This window comes from Scleropages formosus, chromosome 15 (genome assembly GCF_900964775.1).
Source record: "Scleropages formosus chromosome 15, fSclFor1.1, whole genome shotgun sequence".
Classification (NCBI taxonomy): domain Eukaryota; kingdom Metazoa; phylum Chordata; class Actinopteri; order Osteoglossiformes; family Osteoglossidae; genus Scleropages; species Scleropages formosus.
Window position 1 is genome coordinate 1087458 of NC_041820.1, and position 17241 is coordinate 1104698.

General features: G+C 54.9%; 1 protein-coding gene across 2 annotated transcripts; it reads right to left on the reverse strand.

Moving 5' to 3' along the window:
- Nucleotides 1-672: 672 nt before the first annotated feature.
- On the reverse strand, nt 673-14378 carry msrab (methionine sulfoxide reductase Ab). Of its 2 annotated transcripts, XM_029258416.1 has the most exons (7): nt 13941-14378; nt 10394-10462; nt 10183-10302; nt 8322-8426; nt 6151-6236; nt 3896-4002; nt 1238-1341 (listed from the first exon to the last, which is right to left on the reverse strand). In XM_029258416.1, the coding sequence occupies exons 1-7, from the start codon at nt 14011-14013 to the stop codon at nt 1311-1313; spliced, it is 591 nt and encodes a 196-aa protein (XP_029114249.1). In that variant the 5' UTR covers nt 14014-14378; the 3' UTR covers nt 1238-1310. The 2 variants fall into 2 exon arrangements, with proteins under 2 accessions (XP_018588573.2, XP_029114249.1); XM_018733057.2 differs by lacking the exon at nt 6151-6236 and having other exon boundaries at nt 673-1341.
- Nucleotides 14379-17241: the final 2863 nt, after the last annotated feature.

Consider the following 17241-nt stretch of genomic DNA (forward strand, 5'->3'; position numbering starts at 1 on the left):
CTCAATTTTGGCCCATGTGTGAAGGAACGAACTCCCTCTGTCCCTCGGAGCTGCTGAATCCCTCTCCGAAGTCCAGACAGACTCAATCCTCCCTCATGTTCTCTGCGCTCCCGACATTTTCCCGTTATGTCATTTGTCACCTACCTATTTCCTCCCACTTCTACACACTGCTATGCATGAACGATATGCTTGTTTAAATGGTGACATCGCGCTAAGTGACCGCTTCGTGAGAACGGTGTCTCTCTTCCCCTATTTATGTCTGTAGTCGATGCACTTCTGTTTCCTCCGACTCCTAAGACAGCAAATGTACGTGTAAATACACCGTCTACCACAGTACACAGTACTGGTAGCACGCTGGCACAGTGAGCAGCACTGCTGTTTCACAGTGCCTGGGTGGTATGAGAGGATGTGGGTTTGATCCCCCACTCAGTGTGTATGGAGTTTGCATGGTCTCCCCATGTCTGTGTGGGTTTCCTCTGGGTGCTCTGGTTTCCTCCCACAGTCCAAAGAGATGCTGTTCAGGTTCACCCATAGTATGTAACACAGAGAGTGTGTGTTTCACTGATGTGTGGATGAGTGACCCATTGTAAGTAGTGTATGTAGCAGTCTAAGTCACCGTGGTGAATGAGGTGTGTGGGCTCATAACACTACATAGAGTTCATTGGAAGTCGCTTTGGAGAAAAGTGTCTTGTGAATGTACACACCACTTTTTCTGCTCTGTTCTACACCGCCAAATATGTGAGATGTACAGTGAACTTACTACAGCCAATAGACACTGAATGTTTGTTATTATTATTATTATTATTATTATTATTATTATTAATTATGCAGAAATATACAGGGATGTTTCTCTGCTCCAAAGAAGGTCACGAACAAACTATGAAATAACCAAAGTTAGCTACTCTCAGGTGAGGGCCCTTGCACCCTCATCCCCAGGGAGAAAGGGGCAGCACTTGCAGTGATCCATTCTGGTCCAGTCCAGCTTCTAGCAGTGAAAACGAGTTGTCCACACTGTCCCCACACAGCGCTTTACCATGCCGTCCCACCTGCACTACTTCCTTGTCCCTCCTCAGGGTCCATCACCCCAGTCCAAAGCCACCTGTGCCGTGACGTCCTCAGGCCCCCGAGGTCCTTCCTCGTCCCTCCACCTCCTCACGGCTCACCCCCCTCCCTTGGCGTCTCCACCCCCGCGATGGGACAGCTCACCCCGGTGCCTTTGAGGCCGCAGTAGCCGCTGGGGACCTTATGGAGGTACTGCTGGTGGGAATCCTCGGCGTAGTAGAACGGCGGCGCCTCTCGGATCTCTGTGGTTATGAGGCCATAGCCCTTGTGGCGCAACTCCTGACGGGAGCAAAGAGGACATGAGAGTAAGGACAGTAAAAAGTGCGACGCGCAGTGAGGGCAGAATCTCCACCAATGAGCTTTGAAAACAGGCTCCACGTGTTGGGCGATTCTCTCTTTGGCCACAAGGTGGCGCTGGAAGAACTGATGCTCGGCAGGGGAAGCAAGAGCATGTAGGACAGACCCCCCCCCCCCCCCCGCCAACCTCCACAAAGATGACACTGACAGATGTCTCTACGAGAACCTCTACACACACACACACACACACACACACACACACACACACACACACACACAGACAGACAGACAGACACACGGAAAACGTTGGAAAGGAACTGAAAAAGACACAAATCCGCCGTCACCATCACTCTGATTAACAACAAGTGTGTACATAGGAGCGGTGCTGCACCCCTGGCCGTTTCCAGCGAGCCCAGCACGTGTGGTCCGGTCCAGTCGTCAGGGAGGACCCAGGACACTCGCAGAGCTCATCTCCAGGCAGGAGAATGACGTTCATGCGGAAACAAACGGCTCGTGACGCCTTCACGGGGCAGGAGAAAAGAACTACACAGAAGCCCATTTGAGCAGGTCGCCCCCCCAGCAGGACCGAGACAAACCGAGTCATCATCTCAGCATCGCTATCGCACCGATTTCGGCATAGTGCAGGCCCTCGTTCTCCGCATCACGAGCACCTTCACTCTCGAGGCCACAAGTCTGACGCTCCCGTCTGGGCTCTGAGAGTTTGCAAAGCCTTTGAAAAGGCAGTGGTGGAGAAACTGAGATGACCCCTGAAGCGGGGCACGGTCCGGTGCTCAGCTGGACAGACTAGGCCGCTTTAGAGCGAGTCTGTCTCTCCTGGGACCTGCGGGACAGTAGGGACTTGGAGGAGCAGAACAGAGCGGCCGTTTCATCCTTGAGCGCAACATCAGCATGAAAAGACAAAAGTGAGAAGATACCTTCAGATACACCTTCTAGAAGATGAGCGTTCTCTGTTGAGGACCCACTTGTCCCACGATGCCCCAAAATCACCTCGAATACTTGAGAGTGGAAGGAGGGCTGCTCCGCTTAGGGCATCTTTGGCAACCAAAGAGCAGAACTCCAGCAGCTCAGCCAAGCGATCCCACTTCAGACACCACGTTCAAATGTTCAACCCCCCACAGCACGTATGTGTGTGTGTGTGTGTGTGTGTGTGTGTGTGTGTGTGTGTGTGTGTGTCCCTGTATTCGTACGTTTGCGAGCTACCGGCCACGGGACAGCCGGTCACCTTATGGAGGCCCCGAGCGCTCCTTCCTTCCTGGGCCGAGCTGCTCCTTCCCAGAGGAATGTAACCGTGCTTGTTTGTAAGGTAAACCACGGTACCAACGTCTCTCCCCGCGAGCCTGGATGCCTCTCGCTCCCAACCCCCCGCCCCGGTCCCACAGCTCATGAAGCGCGGCTACCTTATCAGTGTGCACATGCAGACAGAGCATTAACCGCAGCTGTTCTCCACTGCGCAGCCCCTGCCCCCCCCCCCGCACCCGTGTGCAAACCCGGCGAGATACTGCTGCAGCTCTGCTCCGCACTCGTTCCCATTAGAGAACCCCAGCAAAGGCTTTGATGTTCTGCAAATTTCAAATTTCATTATAGCCCCCCCACCCCCCTCCTCCGTCTCTGACAAGCTTTTCCTCTCTCTTCTAAACTCTTGTGCTGAAGCTGAGAAAGCAAAAGGTCTGCGGAAAGAAAAGGGGCTTCTTTCTTTTCATTATTTATTTCCCTCTGTCTGCCTGCACTACCCCCAGCTGGGGCGGAATGGAACAGGGCATTCTGGGAGCAGTCCCTCATCCACCGTGTCAGAGCCTCACCGGGACAACTCTGCACACTGCGGGCCAAAAACACATATGGGTGCACGATGGAGGACCCAGTGGTGTGCACAGAATCACACACACACACACACACCAGTTCAGCGTGGCCTGCATAGCAGAGTGAGGCACAGAGAATGACACTGTCAGGGAAGATGGTTGTAATGCAGCGTGAGGAGTGTGTGTGGTGCTGTACACAGTGACACAGCTCAGCCACGTCTCCTCTCCGCTGCTTTTCGTCAAGTCAGCCGTTGCTGTGTGCCTGAGCCTGGGGATCAGCGTCAGGAGGCCGGGGGTCATCTCGGAGCCTCTGCCCCGTCCGTGTCCCTGACCGTCTCGCTCGACGGTCTTCTCCCGTCCGCTGCACCCCAGCTTCGGCCCTGACCTCCGACCTCCCCCACCCAAGGCCGAGGCTTACGCATCTCATCAGTCATCAGTCACAGTAACCTGACGGTGCATCACGTGCCACATCCACGCCCCATGACCTCTGAGCAATCCGTTTCCATGGAAACTTAAATCCCGACGAATCCTATTAAGAAGCTCGTCCTTCCCGAGAGAAGAAAGGGAGCAGAGACGTGTTGTGGATTCGTCTTGTTGAGTAACACACAGCAGGCAGCACAGGGTGACCCCTTCGGTGTCGAGTCCAAACCCTGCATGTTGCGACCCACCCTCAGCACCGCAGGCTGCGTATGGTGACACAGTGCGGCCACGGCTCATACCTGCTGGAAGGCCTGCTTGGACCCGAGGGCCACCTGGAGCTGCTGGGGGGTGTAGGTGTAGATGACCGAGCGGTACTGGGTGCCGCGGTCGTTGCCCTGCCGCATACCTGCCCGGAGAGAGAGAGAGAGCCAGGAGACACACTTGCCCTCACTCACACACACACACACACACACACACACACACACCAGTGTTTGTAAGGAGATGCGGATACACACCCTACTGCTGTTTCTGCCCCGAGTGGAGATGCGGGTGTTACTTTGAAGGCCCTGTATGAGTGCTGGGATTACGACAAAATCATCCCCTCAAACACCCCCAGTGCACCCCCTCGCCCAACACATCTTCCCCAATTAATCATTAATGAGCCAGTGCTCCTGAAGGCAGTGGGAGGTACGAGGGGGTCCGACCCAGGACCGGTCCAGAAGCTCCCTGAAGGTCGCCCCTTTCGTCAAAGTTTAATGTGGCCAAGAGCACATTTTGGGTTCCGCCAGAGCTGCCCAACCTGACCAGCAACCAGCAGGAGTCTCCGTGTGTCCCTTCCTTCAGAAACGGGAGGTGGGACGAGAACCACGCGGTGTCATGCGACGCACAAGAGGCCACGTGTGTTCAGGTGGTCAGGTCCAAGCAGACGTGCAGCGCTACGAATATGAGCGTGTTCCCGCTCCTTGAGGGGCCCCGTTACCGTGTGCAGCGTTCACACTGGGGTGCGTCACCGAGGGCAAAGTGCGCAAGGTGGCAGGTAAGGAGCTAAACGCTTCCTTCTTCTCCCTTTTGGAAACTGTCTCCATGCCTTTGTGCTCATCACTGCTTTGTACCATTCAAACAGACCCAAACGTGGTACTGAAGTGCACTCCCCCTCCCTCCAATGTCATGGAAGAAGAGAGTGGAATTTGGAGATGGAAGGGGATAAATATCGAAAGGAAAAAATGGGCCCATGTGGCGAGAAGAGCAGCAGGTCTGGAACGACTCACAAAGAACCCCAACCAGCCCCTCCATCACCCACCACATCTCAGAGTTCCAGGAGGAACTCTCCTTACCCACGTGAACCTTGAGCACCGCAGCTTTCGCACGTGAAACCGTCAGGCGTACAGGTAGTTTACCCCTCCCGCTCCCCTCCCAGCATGCACCTCTCCATCGCTCATCGCCGCTTCCCACCAGAGCATGCGGACAGGGTTGGGGGCGACAGATCTGGAGAGAGAGGACCCCCACCTGCCATCCGTGGAGTCTGTTCACGCAGTGAAACAGGTTGAGAGACATGCAAACGAGAGGCAGGGAAGGGCAGAGCGGCGGCAGTGCGGGGTGGGGGGAGACCATAGAGCGCATGAATATTTACTGAGCTGAATAAACGCTTGTCAAAGCTGCCCCCCCGGACCACCACGCTGCAGCACCGAGATCCCCCCCAAGAGGAGCGAGTCGCCAGTGGCCAGACTCGCACGCCGCAGGCCCACGGGACAGGGTCCATGGAAGGACTCGACGGGATGTGCGTGCCATGGCACTGCATCTTGCTGCAGCCTCCCGGTTATTTTTAGCTGCTTATGTAAGGCACTGACGCAAGGGGAGCAGGGGGGAGGGGGGTGGAGGTGGTGAGGATTTGGTTCCAGCCCAAGTCAGCCATGGGCAGGGTCACCAAATAGTCAGGCGGCAAGCAAACGGCAGGCAACCCTCGAGAGCTCGAACCCCAAGTACAGGATCTACTGGACATCTACCTGGAGTCCCCTTGGTGGAGCTGGACCAGAACGGGGAAGAGGTCTGGGCTGCCTCGGTGACCATGGAGAGTTCTGTCCAACAACTCAGTGGAGGGAAGTTAAAATCACAACTGCACACTAGCCAGGGCTTCTGTGTGCAGAAGCCTAATGAGTCCAACCCCCAGCAGCATCCTGGTCCCACTCCCAGCCCTGGTCCCCCACCAACATCCGTAGTGAGGGAGGCCTAATTTGGCAAGACCAGGACCCCAGGAAGTGGTTTTCCAAGTTTTTCTTGGACATGTTGGCTTGGGCCCCACTGAATTGTGGCATTCTTGGAAATTAAACAGAAGAAGCCCAGCAGCTCAGGTAAGCGATCCCACCTCTGCCACCATCTTGAATCCCACGGCCAGTACTAGAGCGTCTCCGTACGTGCGTTTGTGTATATGCGAGCACATTTACATTTATTCATTTAGCAGACGCTTTTCTCCATAGAAAACACAGTTTGTATATCTCTGTGTTTGACTGGGCTCAACTGAATGAGGGCTCTGAATTATTAAAACCATAGAACTTACCGGATTAGGCAACCTGAAGAGGGGTGGTGTGGGGAGGCAACTGCACTGGTGCGGGCCAGAGTAGCAGCAAGGCGCATGTGGAAGTCCTTGGATGTGATGAAAGACCCAAGTTCAGTACGGGAGTGTGGTTGCGAGTGTGTGGAGCACTGAAAGAGGACTGGAGAGGTGAGGGGTGATAAGGTCTTCCTACAGCTAGCCTGGACACCTTGCAGTCCGGTCCTCTGCGAGTAACAGCTACCACATCCGGCTTCCGAGCGCCTCACCTTACCTCGCCTCCACCCTCTTGTCCCCTGAGGTAACCGCATGCCTACAGAAGCCATTATCATTCTCACGATAGGTCGCCTCCCAGGGACTTCGGGCCTCTCGTGACCCATCGATTCTCAGGTGGGGACACAACACGGCAGCACCGTGCTGGGAGGGGGATGTCCACCAAGGCACCTGCGGAGGCTTCGATTACCTTATTGCTCCAAGGACAAGGACTCGGCGCCAAAATGCACAAACCTCAGTAGCACAAACTTCAGTGTTGGTACACTGGCTACATTGTGCTTCCTTCAGTTGAGAAACATAGCTAAATTAGGCAGAATACTGAGAAAATGGTTCATGCTTTTGTTTCAAGCAGGCTGGACTATTGTAATGTTTTATTGTCAGGTTGTTCGTACCAGACTGTATCCAGGCTACAGTTGGTACGAAATGCTGTTGTAAGGATCGTCACTAGAACTAGGAAGTTTGACCATATAACAGCGGTACTGAAATCACTGCATTGGTTCCTGGTCACATTTAGAGTTGATTATAAAATCCTTCTTTTGACATATAAGGCAGTACATGGCATTGCTCCGGCTTACCTTTGTGACATTATTGACACTCATATCCCAGGACAAAAATCTCCCTTCATTAGATGCAGTTACCTTAAAGTACCTGTGATCAATAAGACCTCAGCAGGAGGTCCTGCCTTTAGCTAGAGAGCACCTAAACTGTGGAACAGTCTACCGGTTATTGTCAGAAGTGTCCTGTCCGTCTCTGCCTTTAAATCCAGGCTTAAGACTCACATGTTCCCTCGGGCAAATCAATAACCAGTGTAATTCTGGTTTGCTGTGTTTTTTCCTTCTGAATAAAACTGTATATTTCATTAAGTCATGCCACTGGTTACTTGGACCCCCAGAGGTTTTTCTTTTATCCCCTGCCTATCTGTTGGAAGTTTTTTGTTCCTTTCCTCGGTGGCTAGTAGGCATACTTATAGCTTTAATAGCTGCATGGATACTGCAGTAATTCAACAACATAGCCCACTGTCTATTTGTTTATTTGGTCTTCTGCCTTTTGTTCAGCGCTCTGTGTCACTGTGAGAAGAGCGCTATAAAAATTAATTGAATCGAACTGAATTAATCTGCGTAGGTCAAGGTGCAAGTCTGACACTTCATTACAGCTTCTCGGATTTCAGTTTGGATTCGCATTCAAATAGCAAAGCTTTGGAATCCAACAAACATAGTGCACCAGCCGCAGTTTTCTAGAAAGTTCCAGCTGAACATAAGAGCATTCGAAAGCCTTACTGAAGACAGATGGCTCCACTCAGTGGGCAACCAGGTTCTGGACAGTTCCTTGAGGTTTGGGAGGCTTCCAATTGGCTACAAGTTTTGTCATCCTAGCTGTGATTGGAGGGGAACTTTTGGAGGGACAGGGAACAGGGCTGCAAGGACAAAGCGAAAGGAGGAAGACCTCACCTTCCTGCCATGGTTTCCCGCTCAAGAGCAACGTGTCTCTGGTGACCAGCTCTGAACGGGAGCACCGTTTCAGCAGCACAGGCTGTCGAGAAGTGACACTCTTCACGGAGCGCAAGTCAACCAGGTTCGGAGGTGGGACCGGAAGGAGGAGCCCGCAGCGTTTGCCTTCGCAACTTGGGGTTTATAAATTTTTCATCAGGTTTTTTTTGGCCTCTGCACAGACGCATGCTGGGTGACCGTGCAGACGCATGCTGCATTAGAGTGGTTACATCACCTTCCCACGGAGACTCCGAGGTACAAATGGGGGAGCTCTATGGTCTCAGACAAATAGCACAGTCCGTCTGCGCCGGGCTCCGTCTGCTACCCCCCAGTCCCCCGCCACCACGACTCCATTCGGACCAGGACTTCCACTCCAGTACCCCTTCGCTACAGGCGGGGCCCCAGGATCCAACTCACCTTGGGTGGGGTCATGGCTCTCCCAGAAGACCTTGAGGAGCTTCTCAAAAGTGACATCTTGCGGAGAGTAGACCACCCTGACCACCTCAGCGTGGCCTGTTAGACCTGAAGAACAGCAAACACTCACTCACAGCCACTGCTGCTCTTACAGTTTTTATTATTATTACTTACATTTATTCATTTAACTGATGCTTTTTCTCCAAAGCGACTTACAATGTTAATTTACTTTACAACCACTTATCCATTTATTCAACTGGGTAGCTTTTACTGGAGCAACACAGGGTAAGAACCTCACTCAAAAGGTACTACAGCTGAAGGTGGGATTGAAACCTGCAACCTTTGAGTCCAAAGGCAGCAGCTCTAACCACTACATTACCAGCTGTCCCCGATTACGATTATTAACATTACTGGAATGTGGCTCCACAGGGTTCCCACCCCGAACAGCCAAAGACCTGTGCAAGAACACCGACAACAACAATGGTAAAAACACTGTACATTCCTGTAAACTCTGCAAATAACGTAAAATTCTTTGGAATAACGGTACCAAGAGGAAAAGGTATTGACCAAACAGCACAGTCCAAGAGCAACGCGAGGGCCTTGCTTGTCACCGCTGTAGGCATCACAGGATCGATCACAGCAGAGGGACACGGCGGTGACAAAAGCACACAGTTCAGGACGACGTGATGGGCATCAGAGCCCCACACGCAGGCCAAAAAGTCCCCAAAGCACTATGGGAATCAGGCAGAAAGTGCCAGAAACACAGAGGCACCGTAGAGGCACCTTGCGGGGGACCTCAGCGCCATTTGCTGAGGGAAAGCTCGACTGGTCCTCCGAAATTAAACCTGGCTTGGACAAACCCAGCGAGACACACAGCAACAATTATTGATCATATTGATCAACAAAGAGAGACAAAAACATGAGCACAGGCATGGATAAGATCACGCCGGTGCATCGGCTCTGTCGTGTTCCTGCACTGCGTGACACGGACAAGGGGTTTCAGGGTCCTTGGGACAGCCTCCTCCGGGAGCCTCCAGGAGCCGCAGCGAGACGGGAAGCTGTCGGAGTGCTGGAACGTGCGTCGACACCGCAGCCGTGGTGGTGGGGGGGGGGGGGGCGTTGGGACGGAGGCCTAGGGTGGGAGCGCATGAGGGGGGCTGCACAGGGACGGCAGTTTCTCATGCAATGCTGCAGAGCAGACTCCCCGCAAGTAGGTCACAGCAGGGGGGAGGCGGGCTTGGGCGGCACAGGGGCATGCTGGGTAATCCACTGCAGAGGCACTGGGAGGAGTTTGGGGCACAGCAGGAAGCCTGACTGTTTCTGCAGCGGTGGCTGCGTGTTTGCACACGTGAAAGTGTGTGTGAGCGTGTGTGGATGGACAGGTTACTGGGCCGGAGCTCCTCTCTGCAGCGGAACACCTACTGCGACAAGCGCACACGCGCACACACACACGCACACAACAAATGACAAGCACACACCGACTCGCCACAGGACGACACTCGCACCATGGACACGGGCCGTGGGATCGGCTCCTCGCTCTCATTGTTTTACACTCGAGCCAAAAAGTAACCAGGAGTCTCGCGAAGGAGTGATGACCTGGTGTTTGCACCACAGCATTCATCTCTTCTTCAGAAGTCATTTCAACCAAACTTCCAACAAACACAGATTCGTTCTTTCTGTTCTGATCGATGTGGCTTTTTGTGCGTGTGTGTGTGTGTGTGTGTGTGTGTGTGTGTGTGTGTGCGTGCGGAGAGGAGCCCACCAGCGGTACCAGGAGTGGCACGGCCCCTTTGGAAGCCCTGTGGGACTCTCTGGAGCCCAAGAAAGGGGGGGGGCTGCTGCTCTCTTTCAACTTTCAACCTACCTGAACACACTTCCTGGTAGTTGGGGTTGGGGGTGATGCCCCCAGAGTAGCCCACCTGGGTGGAGAACACACCAGGCACCCGCCAGAGACGCCTCTCTGCCCCCCAGAAGCAACCCGTTCCTGCAGGACGGAGACGCGGCGGTCAGAGTCATTCCTGGACTGCAAACACAGATCACGGTGGACTTACGGTCAACCAAAGGCCAGCGCTCACCAAACATGACCATCTCCATGCCCTCTGGGAAGGGCTCCACCGTGGTCCTGCCATTGACCGCATGTTTTCCTGCAGAAACACAAAGAGCGACGGGACACAGGGGTCAGTCTCAGGCCATCTGCCCACGACCCACGGCAATGAGCTCAAGGGCCAACCGTCCAGTGTGGGGACCGCGGTGCGGAGCCGGTGCAGGGGGTTCGAGAGAACGGGGAGGCAAGAAGGATGCTGGCAGGAGCGGGGACCCTGTTACTGTAACATGCTACAGAGACTGTACTGTGTACCTGTTACATTTACTCAGTTCTCTGATTTACAGTGGTAATCTACCTACAATTATTTACCTGCGTCATTTTACCGGAGCAATTCAGGGTAAGTACCTCGCTCCAGGGTACTACAGCCGGAGGCAAGATCCGAACCAGCGACCTTTGCGTCCAAAGGCAGCAGCTCTAACCACTGCACTACACGCTGTTCCAGTAATGAGCCACGCATACCATACCGCACCGTGCCATACCGTACTGTACCGCACCGTGCCTGAGGACGGCAGGTTTAACAGCAGATGAACATGGACTGTGGTCGCTGCCTCCACCCATTACTCTCCGTGGTGTCCCACCCAAAATCTCACCCACTGCCGTGCCCTAATCCAGCTCCCCGCCCCCTTTCGGCTCAACATCAGGTAAATGAGGCCGTACAGCAGGGATTACCGCGGTGGCTCCGGCCGCCCTGCTCCTGCTGAGAGGGATCAAAGCTGGATCCTCAGCTCTGAAAGACACTTAGAAGATTAAATGGCTGTAAACCTTCGGTGCCCTCGGTGCCGCACAGCTACGGAGCCACAGTTACACTGCGCCCAGGGGAGGAGCACAGACACCAGCGAGGGTCATGGAGCCCCACGGTGACGTGGTTCAACATGCAGAGCACATGTTACTGTAACATACCGGGCTGTACCCTGTACACGTTACCGTAATGAGCTGCACTGAAGTGGAATTAGGACCAGAAGGAAAGGAAGGAACAGTAAACACGTGCAGTAAATGCAGATTAACATTAAGGGACTATTGGTGATTTGTACCACATGGACTAATGGACTTGTCACTGGAGATATACACACACACACACACACACACACACACACACACACACACACACACACACACACACACACACACACACACACACACAGAGGGCAGAAGAGCCGGTCACAAGCCCAGCAACTCCAGGAGTGATAAGGTGACAATGAGGAGGAAGGCGGCCAGCGAGGACCCGTCTCGATGGAGACCGATGGAGAGCGAGGAGCAGCACGAACAGGGCACCACCTTCCAGAAGCAGGTGGCGCTCCCAGCCAGGACAGCCCTGGCACTTCACGGCAGCCTCGAGGTCGTGTCCCGCTGCCAAGCGCTCCGCCTCCGGCGCATCCCACCTCCTTTCCTACCCATCAGCCCCTTCGCTCCCTCTCCGCGCCCCTCCCGTCGGGTGCCGGTGCGGGTCCAGCCCGAGGTTCACCTCCGCTCAGCAGCACCGTGGAGACGCTGACGCGGCGAAGGCGTGAAAGGAGGGGGAAGCGAGAGCGATCGGCACGGGGGGGTCAATCTTGGGCACCATTGACACAAACAGCCCTGTTCTCCTCCAATCCTCCCACCCCGATTTGTCTTTCTGAATGGGAAACGGACACCAAGCCTGAGCTGCAGAAAGGCATTATGAGAGTGCAGGAGGGGAACTGCTTTTTGGTCAGGGACCATGAGCAGCGCTGCAGGGAAGGAGGAAGGCGGCTCTGTGGGGTTAGCGCAGCGCTGACTATCGTGGACTTGTCGCCTGAAGGTTGCCGGTTCAAGTCCCACTCCCAGCAGTGGTGGCGCACCACACGCTGCTCCAGTGACAACACACACCCAAGTAAATGTGTGTAAATGCGTCGAGGTTCGAGGCTTGGCCCAGCGGACCTCCTAAAGACCACAGCAATCTGCAGATGCTGAGAAACTGAGATCCTGCTCCCCTAAACCTCCAGCAGGCGTGTGGCTCAGGACTTAAAACACCAGAACGCTGCGCCACAACGAACGGACCTCCGGCGGATCTCCGCTCTCGTCTGTTTTGCTGGAAGCGGAGGAAAACCGCGGAGCTGATCGCCGATGTCTCTGCGAGGAACCCGGGGCTGAAAGACGGCCTCCCCTGTGTGAACCCGCACACACCCGGCAGCTCCATCCTCGAACCCTGTCGCGGAGCACAGGCGGAATCCAGCCGAAAATGCCGCTCGTGCCTGTGGGGGTGGGGCGAGGGGGCGGAGCACGGCGGAGTTGCCTCTTCACACTGTGCTCCTCGCACCTGTTCAGCCGAGAAGAGTTTCGGTCTTCACACCCCACGCAGGCCTGGAAAGAGCGGAAAACGCACCGCTGGGCGTTCATCCCATTCTTTCAATCCAAAGCCGTATCCTAGCAACCTCCTGCAGTTGCCATGGCGAGGAGTACCATCAGCTCGGCCACTCCACCCACTCCCACGCACCCACGCAGCCGCCGCTCTCTTTGCAACTGCTGCAGTCGGCAAGACGGAGCCTCGAGCTTCCAGTGGTTCCTGCTGGACCGCGGGGCTCGGACCCTCGCGCCTCCCGTTATGGCTGCGGCTCCACCCCGCACCTGCTCTCACCGAAGCTGCGTCCCCCTCAACCGCCACACCTCTGAGAGTCAGCAGAGGCCTGGTGGGCAGGGCTACTGGCCCCCCACCCCCTGATCAGGGAGACCTTTGCTGACGTTGCTACAGCAACGACCTCACAAACAGAGAGAGTCGACAGCAGCGTTGGGTCCACGTGGTGAGACGTGGCGAGTCCCGCCCTCCCCTGGCCCGTGCCATTCGGAGAGGGGCGGCGGCGCACCCCCCAGAACAGCTATGCAGACGAGCCTTCGGGGGGGGGGCTCATACACTGAGCCGTAAGTTGCTCTGCAGAGAAGTGGCAGCACGGTGACACAGCGAGTAGCGCTGCTGTCTCACAGCGCCTGGGTGGTGCGGAAGGACGTGGGTTCGATTCCCCCCCTCAGTCTGTGCGGAGTTTGCGTGTTCTTCCTGTGTCCGTGTGGGTTTCCTCCCACAGTCAAAAGACTGACTCTTCACCCATAGCGTGTGAGTGACAGAGAGAGTGTGTGTGTTCCACTGGTGTATGGATGAGTGACCCCTTGAAAGTAGTATATCTAGCAGTGTAAGTTACTGCGGTGAATAGGTGTGTGAGCTGATAACACTGCATAGAGTTCACTGGAAGTTGCTTTGGAGAAAAGCATGTGATAAATAAATACATGTAAGTGTCCTAGAGTGTTGACCACAGGCCTCAGCTCTGCTGGGGGGAGGGGGGGCAAAAAAACATCCGGCTCACAGCGGAGGGCAGCCCCGGTGGCCCCGAGTAAGGGAATTACCACGGTACACAAAGCCGACACACCTCACCTGTCCAGTTGTCCAAACCAGGCAGGAAACCTCGCTAACCCAATGGGTCGCACTGCCTTCTTTCTACTAGGAATGGACGCGGGACCACAGACAGAGTCGCTCCTCCTGCAGCCCGGCTTCGGACCCGCGGCCCATTTACCTGCCACCGCCATCGGCTGCCGTCTGCCCGCGAGCGCGCGGCTCGCGGAGGGAAGCTCGCTCCCGTCGGCCATGTGGGCGAGGGTGAGGTGCCCGCAGTCCCGCGTCGCACAGCACGAAAGTTCCAGAGTCCCGCTGCTCCGGCATTCCGAAGGAGGAGGGGCGAAGCCTCATGAATATTCATGAGGCACAGAGACGCCGACGGCAGAATATTAACGAATTAACGACCGCGAGTTTAATGCGACTTTGACACAGACGACAACAGTACGGCACGTGTGTGAGAGAAATTAAATTAAAATAAATAGCCACATTAAGGAGCTCGCGCAGCATGCTAATGAGCTGCCCCCCCCACCCCGTATGAAGGCAGAACGAGCGCGAGACGGACGAAGTAAAGCGCGAGAGGTCGACGCACATTGAACGGGGTGTGTTTCTCCGCGGCCACGCGTGAGCCAAGTGATCCCGAAAGGGAACACAAACTGTGCTCTCTCTGGTCTCTGTGTGCTCACACACCACACACACACACAGAGCGGAGATCCATCTGCTCATGCTGCTCTTAAGGCCAAAGCTGGACAGAAGGTTTCCCTGTCGGGACGCACACTGTTCCCAAGGCCTCCTTCCTCTTCCTCCTCTACCGGGGTTGGGGGGGAGGCACCACACTCCACACAAGAAGAGACCGTGTTTGAACACAGTAAAGTGTCGCATACGGTGAAGAAAACGCACCCAAGTGCGTGTCATGTTACACATGGAGTTGGTGTAAAACACGTGTGGACAGAGTTGTACCGAAAGTTATGTGTCTGTACAGTACCGTGTTTTTTTTAAATATGAAACATATGAACCCCCCACCCCACCCCGGTGCAACTCAGCTCCATCGCCTTGGGTTCCTCTGAAGACCCACAAACATGCGAAATGACTGATAGCCTCCTTCCTGAAAACACCACTCACACACACAAAGGAGGCGTAAGCGATGGGTCCACAGGTACCTGTGCGTTTCTCCACGTCTAACCTATGGTCATCAACATGGAAGATGAGGAGCAAGGTGTGTGTGTGGCGGGGGGGGGGTTCTGCAGGGTTCTGCCCGGGTAACCTGTTCCCCTGCCCCCCCCCAGCCATCTTCCCCACCTCACCCCCACCCCCAGTCCTCTCGCTCCAGCACTCTTGCATTGTGGGGGATGAAGTCAGTGTCCTGCAGTGACCCGGGAGGGTGTTGGTTCAGTGATGTGCGAGATGACAGAACTCCAGCCGATCGCACGCTTGGAATCTCAGCCTGGGTTTCTCCCGGCTTCCGGTTAACAAGCGAACAGATCTCGGAGAACCGAACAGCTTCGGTGCCGTCGGCACCGTTCCTGTGCCGCGCTGCACCGAGAGCCGTCATTAAAGTCATCAATGGCGCCATGTCGCCCGTGTGCAGGACGCTCGGGTGCCCGGGGAAACGCGGCACGAAACAAAGGCGCTGATTGCGAGCCGCGCGTCTCTCTTGGCCAAAGCGCTTAAGTTTACGTCCACCGTAACCACACCGCATCTCTCCTGGATGCCTCATGCACATTTTCTCCAGATTTGATTATTTCTCCCTCCTGCAGTGATCAGGAAAAGTCTCTTTAATTACATGTTAATTTACCTTTTTTTTAACCTGGTACAGTTCTGTAGTGCAAAAAAATTCTAAAGCGATTTAGAGCAAGATGAGGACAATGCGGCCCCCATGTGTTTCTACCTCACACACACACACACACACACACACACACGCACGCACAGTGCTTGCTGGAACAAAGGCCACGGTCTGAAGGAGTGAAGGAGACATTGCGACCACTCGAACCCTGACAGATGTCTGTCAGCACATGGTCCTCGCTCCCCCCTTCCGCTCCTCCGTGGCCCCTCTGCCAACGCTGGACGGCTCCCTGGGGACGGCTGTGGGGTGGAGGAGGGACACCAGTCGCGTGGGCCCATGTGCGCTTGTGCGGCTTTCAATTAAGCCGATGGCTCACGGGGCGCCCTTTGACCCCGGCGCAGTGCTACTATGCCGATCGGTGCGGTTCGAGGGCCGACGCCAGCGGCAGGAAGATAGAAGCCGGTGAGGGTGGACTTCCGGCTGACGGACAGATCTGAAGAGGAGCTTTCCGTTACGGTCAGAGCCGAGCTGGACGTGTCATGTGACCGGTCTCATGGCCGTGGAATCACCGAGGAACTGTAGCCTTTGGACAAGGCGCACATCCATTTAACAGGATGGCAAAATGTCAGAGGAGAAGCACCGGCGGTTGTGGGTCGAGGAGATCCGCACCCTCTGTGTCCTCTGTGTGACCCAGGCTCAGCCCGGCTCAGCTGCCCCTCTGCCCTCCGCTCGGCTCCGAGTGGCCCGGGATAAGCCACTGTTGCCCTACATACACCACTTAATCCCACGGACACCTGCAGAACTGCGGCATGTGTCCTCCCCACCCCCACAGGCTGTCCTTCCAGGACCGCTTCCTGTCCCAAAGCCCACCTGTCTGTTCTCCACTCGCACCTCCACAAATGCCTGCTTTGGTGTGACTGTGTGGATGCCCGAGAAGATGGCTCAGGGAAAAGAATGTGACAGGACAGGTGACCACGCACCCATCAACCATTTCTTAATTGGTGGTATCTAAAGGAAGGGTGTCCATTTTTACGCTACCACGGGGGGGAGGTTTAGCACTAGGGCTGGTGGTACCTGGTGAACATGTGCCGTTCATCACTAAGTAACGTGTGATGATGGACAATGAGAAATGGAGAGAGCAGGCCGAGGAAAACTGAGGACACCATGAAGGAAGTGCATTCAGGAGGTTTTCTCAGAAGTCCAGAAATTCTGCACTCATGTCTCCAGACTTAATGTGTGAGCATCAGCCAGACCCAGATCTTTTATTACACCTTTTTTGGAATACATGACAATATGTCACAGTGACCTCCCTAAAGTCTACATATCTGATTGGACTCCAGGAAGGAACACAATGTATGATTGGCTGCATCTCATTGGCTTCTGAGGGACTGCACGACATCTCATTGGCTTCTGAAGGACTGCACGACATCTCATTGGCTTCTGAAGGACTGCACGACATCTCATTGGCTTCTGAAGGACTGCACGACATCTCATTGGCTTCTGAGGGACTGCGCTACATCTCATTGGCTTCTGAAGGACTGCGCAACATCTCATTGGCTTCTGAAGGACTACACGACATCTCATTGGCTTCTGAAGGACTGCACAACATCTCATTGGCTTCTGAGGGATTACATCTAAATGAGTGCTCCAGGACTACAGAAGACCAGCTTCTTAAAATCTATGCATCTCATTGACTTCT

Excerpts from the sequence above, each read along its gene's own strand:
- msrab (XM_018733057.2), bottom strand. The coding sequence starts at position 14,013 with ATGGCCGACGGGAGCGAGCTTCCCTCCGCGAGCCGCGCGCTCGCGGGC. Across the intron at positions 10,303-10,393 it reads CATGGAGATGGTCATGTTTG|GAACGGGTTGCTTCTGGGGG; the intron begins GTGAGCGCTGGC and ends TCCGTCCTGCAG. Across the intron at positions 8,427-10,182 it reads CTACCAGGAAGTGTGTTCAG|GTCTAACAGGCCACGCTGAG; the intron begins GTAGGTTGAAAG and ends GCTGTTCTTCAG.